General features: G+C 58.7%; 1 protein-coding gene across 7 annotated transcripts; it reads right to left on the bottom strand.

The window, feature by feature from the left end:
- Window positions 1-34: 34 nt before the first annotated feature.
- LOC128850580 (uncharacterized) lies at window positions 35-4,726 on the bottom strand. 7 transcript variants are annotated; one of them, XM_054055538.1, is made up of 6 exons: window positions 3,050-4,705; window positions 2,716-2,780; window positions 2,375-2,429; window positions 2,241-2,287; window positions 1,679-1,975; window positions 36-1,572 (listed from the first exon to the last, which is right to left on the bottom strand). In XM_054055538.1, exons 3-6 carry the CDS (start codon window positions 2,400-2,402, stop codon window positions 1,135-1,137), a joined length of 810 nt encoding a protein of 269 aa, XP_053911513.1. In that variant the 5' UTR covers window positions 2,403-2,429; window positions 2,716-2,780; window positions 3,050-4,705; the 3' UTR covers window positions 36-1,134. The 7 variants fall into 7 exon arrangements, 6 of the variants coding, with proteins under 6 accessions (XP_053911509.1, XP_053911513.1, XP_053911511.1 ...); XM_054055536.1 differs by having other exon boundaries at window positions 3,041-4,704; XM_054055537.1 differs by having other exon boundaries at window positions 4,327-4,704.
- Window positions 4,727-4,782: the final 56 nt, after the last annotated feature.

Genomic DNA, 4,782 nt, shown 5'->3' with positions numbered 1-4,782 from the left:
CCGGCCAATCGCACGCCAGAGTGACCAAGGGCTCGGCCTCCCTCCCGCCCGCTCCGCTCGGGCCGCGCTGCGCATGCGCCGTGCGCGCGGGGTGGAGGGGGCACCGCGGGATGTCCCTCCTCCTTCGCCGCGGGGTGGGAGGGGTCACCCGGGGACGCCCCTCTCTCCATTGGCCCAGGGGACCCCGGTCCTCCCGCCTCTCCCGCAGGACCCACCGTCCCGGGACACCCGGCACTACGCGGGGAACGGCTTTAAAGTGAACGGGGAAGATTTACATCAGACATTAGGGAGAAATTCTTCACCGTGAGGGCGGGGAGGCCCTGGCCCAGGTTGCCCAGGGGGGCCATGGCTGCCCCATCCCCGGAGGTGTTCAAGGCCAGGTTGGATGGGGCTTGGAGCAACAGGATCCAGTGTCCCTGCCCAAGGCAGGGGGTGGCACTGGATGGCCTTAAAGGTCCCTTCCAACCCAAGCCATTCCATCTTTCCACCTTTCATCTCATTTAACGGGTGACACAGGTCGCCGTGTTCCTCAAAGCACGATTGTTTTCGCTAAACTGAAGCCATTTGCCTTAAAAAGAGACTGGTGGAAGAGCAAAGGGCAACCGCTTGAACAATAGGAGCATTTCTGTGCCATGAAGGCCATTTAAGCCATCATCTTCAAATAAATCGTGTTGGAGGTGCTCTAGGCCAGGCTGGATGGGGCTTGCCGAACCCTGATGGGCTTTGAGGTCCCTTCCTACCTACACCATTCCAGGATTCTATGACCCCTAAGGCAGAGCTGGAGCCGGAGCCAGAGCGGTACAGGGGAGCTGTTTATTGGCAGCCTCAGGCCTTGGCCTCCATCATGGCCTCCATCACCCGGGCGCTGTTGGTGATGGCCGTGGTCAGGAAGATGAACTTGAACCCTGGGGGAGAGCCACGGGACACAGCCCCACAACACCATGAGGCAGAACCATCAGGCAGAGCTGTGGGACTCAGCCCCACAGCACCGTGGGGCAGAGCTGTGGGACTCTTGTGGTAGGTGTCCCTGTCCATGGCAGGGCTATCTTTAAGGCTAACTATCATCCCTGGAACCTGTCTGCCATCCCCAAACCCCTGTGCCACCCGCAAACCCCTCTGGCATCCCAGAATCCCTCAAGCATTCCTGAACCTTCCTGCCACCCCTGACTCCCTCTGGCACCCCCAAACCCCTCTGCAATTCCTGAGCCCCTCTGGCATTCTGGAATCTTTCTTCCACCCCTGAACCGCCTTGCCCTTCCCAAACCCCTCTGGCACCCCTGAACCCCTTTGGCATTCCCAAAGCCCTTTACCATTCTGGAACCTCTCTGCCATTCTTGAACCCCTCTGCTCCCTCGTCTCCCTCTGCCACCCCACTGCCACAGCAGCTCTGGCCCTGTGCCGTGTGTGTCTCTGAGGGTGCCCAGCCTGCACAGAGTGACCAGAGCTGCTCTGGCACCAGCGGGCACGTGGGCAAGGCAGCAGCTCCACAAGGACATACCAACCCCAGCTTCTTGCTTCTAGCTGGAAAATTGCTCTTTCTGGCCAAAGAATTAAATGCATCTGTGATCTTTCCTGGAAAACAAGAGGAGAAGAAACAGCTCAGAGCCTCAGGATTAGTCACAGCTGGGCAGAGGGACGCACAGAGTTCCGGGCTCCAGAAGAGAACCAGCAGCAGCACCTGCCAGCCCTGCTGCTCCCATGGGCCAAAGCTCTGCCCTGCTCGTAGCTCTGTGCCCGCAGTGTCCACTTTTGCTGCGTGCTTCCATCCGGCTCTGGAGCAGCAGCTCCCAGCAGGGCAGGGCTGTGCTCCCAGCTCCCCAGGGGCAGAGGGCTGGCTCTCAGCGGCAGCACGGTCTGTCACCAGCTTGCTGACTCTGCTCTCCACAGCGGTCAGCGTCTCTGCGGCCGACTGCTCGGTCAGCAGCCCGATGCGCTTGAGGTTGTGGAAGGTCAACAAGTGCTCAGGCCCGTAGCTCTGGGGAAGGGGACAGGTGGATCAGCACAGAGCCCTGGCTGTGGGCATAGAAAAGCGGGAGGGTGTTATCTCCACGGGGGAGGCTGCTTAGGGCAACCCCGCAGGCAAAGGGCAGCGGCAGGCAGGGCTCAGGGCTCCTGGGGAGATGTGGAGGCAGGGGCTGTCCTGTGGAGACAGCCCAAGCATCCCTGGGGAATGCTGTTTCCCAGCACCTTGTGCCAAGTCTGACACAACGCTTGCTCTGCTGCGAGCCCTGGACACTCACCTGCAGGTACTGGGTTTTCAGGGACCGGTAATCTTTGGGGATGAGACCTGTGGGGAGCAGCAGGGTGAGCTCTGCACCCAGGCTGGAGGGCCCCCGATCCAACCTTCCCTGCCCAGAGCAGACAGACACCTCACCGTTCTCCGTGATGGAGAGGAGGCACATCAGGCGCAAGCTCTCGATGGGGGACACCTGTATGGGAGCAGGCAGTGAGCCCCTGCAGCGAGCCCCTGCAGTGAGCCATGCAGCCCACAGTGAGAGATGCAGCCCCGCAGTGAGAGATGCAGCCCCGCAGTGAGCCCTGCAACCTCGCAGTGAGCCCCTGTAGCCTCGCAGTAAGCCCTGCAGTGAGCCCCTGTAGCCCTGCAGTGAGCCCTGCAGTGAGCCCCCACAGTGAGCCTTGCAACCCCGCAGAGAGTCCCACAGTCCTGCAGTGAGCGCCGCAGCAGGACGGCGCAGCTGAGCCTGTGTCACTCACCTGCCGGTCAATGTGCTCCTCTATGAAGCTGGTGCTCTCTCAGATGTCGAAGCCTTCCAGCAGAGCTGTGGTGGGGGAAGACGCAGCCTCACTTCACCCATCCCCAGGGCTCTCTCTCCAGCCGGAGGCCATGCTCAGCTCCCTCCCTGAGCCCCAGGGAATGAGGCAGGCTTGCAATGCTGGGCTGCCTACCCGACCACACTGTTGGGTGTGTTAGGGCATCTCTGGTTTGGGTCAACCAGGCTGAGCATGGGACAACTTGCAGGTCGCTCCACAGGAGGCAAGCCTGGTGCTGGCTTAGGAATTTGCAAGAGCTGTGCCTCACCTGACCTACCAAATGGGGACACGGCATCCACGCTGCACACTGGCTTTGGTTATTGCCCGCAAAGGTATCAGCTTTCCATTCTGCACGTGACACAGCCACACCCGGCCGGGCCGCTCTGCAGAGACAGGACAGCGGCCACAGCCTGCTCTGGAGCGGCCATCTGGCCTGGCTGGCAGCTCTGCGAGAAGGAGTCCTCTCCCACGGCTGCTGACCAAGTGCCACTGGAACGCAGCGGGGAGGGAAACCAGCTGCACACACAGCACGGAGCTCATCTGAGCCATCGACAGTGACGCCAGCAGGGAGGCGGGGGACACAAAAAGGACAAACCCAGACCTCACAGCCCCGAACGGGACCCAAGTCTCCAGACACGGACAGCAGTTATCAGCACAGCCAACAGCTGCCTTCAGCTGCAAAGACCTTGTCAATGAAATCAGATTTAGCAGCGCCAGTCTCCTATTACATAACCATATTTCTGCCCGGTGCATTTCTTACTGTTTCATTTTCTCAAAAGGAAACAAAGAAGTGCCAGTGTGAGGATGTAGGGAGGGGAGGAAGTGGCTCAGAAACGCAGTGAGTTTTGTTAGAAGGTCTGTGAACAGAGGCACCCTGAGCACAGAATGAGAACGGCCCTTCAATCAATCCACAAGTGATTTTGCACTTAAACTGGAGAACATCTCAGTAGAAAACCTTTTCTGAGACCGAGATGCAAAACCAGAGTCTGCATTTCAATGGAGAAGCTCTGGTTGCTCAGCCACGGGCTCTGTCAGCAGAGCTGGCCTTTCATCAGGGATGGAGCCCACATCTCCAAGACCATCAGTGCCTGATGAAGATCCAACGTTTGGGCATATTCGCTGGTTGGTGATAACAAGGTGCCCTTGTAGTGCTACGTGATATCACACGCTAAAGGTCAGGTGGGAAACTGTGGCATCAGGAACATTCACCCAGAGCAGCTACAGCCTCCTATGTAGCGCAAATTCCCTTCTCCTGCAGTCCCATACCCTGGGCCCTTCTGGGACATGGACTTTCACAGTCATTCTGCTGCCAAGGATCAGGAGGCTGGGGCTGGACAGACTATGAGGGACACCAGGACACACTCATTTCCTATTCCTTTGCTCCCATTTGACCTCATGGTGGCCGAATGCTGCCTAAGCAACCAGCAGCCCTGGTCTAACACCCCAAAGGCCGCTGCGGAGGAACACAAGTGACGCGTGTTCTCATGCTGCAGCGCTCCACATTGGCCACACACAGACCTCTCAACTCAAGGTCCCAGCCCAGGGTGCACTCACCAAACGAGACGTCACCAAAGTGGAGAGAAGGTACATCAAAATGAAAAGCTGGTCCAATGACACAGCCCCTGTGAGGACAAAGACAGGCATTAGCTTGGTTAGAGACGTGCAAAGCTTTCAGCTTGCATTACCACTCAGATCAACCAAACCTGGTCTCAGAACCATGGTGAGTTTCAAATCAACCAGTCACCCTTGTGCTCAGCATCACATCCGTGCGGACAGGAGGCAGCCCAGGCAAAGCAGCTGGCAGCTGAGAGCCGCTGATGCGGCTGAGGGCACTGCGCCAGGCAGGGTTTGCCCTCAGGTTGCTGCTGGCCCTATGAAGGACCCTGAACAAATGACGGCTCTGTGCCTCAGTTTCCCCATCTGTAATGTGATGGACACAGAGGTGTCCACACAGAAGTGGACTCACTGCAGCCAGCCTTCCTACCTGCAGGTTCCCTGCTTTGGGATTTC

Source organism: Cuculus canorus, unplaced genomic scaffold (assembly GCF_017976375.1).
Source record: "Cuculus canorus isolate bCucCan1 unplaced genomic scaffold, bCucCan1.pri scaffold_103_arrow_ctg1, whole genome shotgun sequence".
Lineage (NCBI taxonomy): Eukaryota > Metazoa > Chordata > Aves > Cuculiformes > Cuculidae > Cuculus > Cuculus canorus.
Note: the sequence above shows the minus strand (reverse complement) of the source record. Positions and strands in the feature narration are given on the sequence as shown.

Coding starts and splice junctions, on each gene's coding strand:
- LOC128850580 (XM_054055534.1), bottom strand. CDS start 2,402: ATGTGCCTCCTCTCCATCACGGAGAACGGTGAGGTGTCTGTCTGCTCT. Junction 1,976..2,240: donor TGAAAACCCAGTACCTGCAG/GTGAGTGTCCAG, acceptor CCCCTTCCCCAG/AGCTACGGGCCTGAGCACTT. Junction 1,573..1,678: donor GGGAGCAGCAGGGCTGGCAG/GTGCTGCTGCTG, acceptor CTTGTTTTCCAG/GAAAGATCACAGATGCATTT.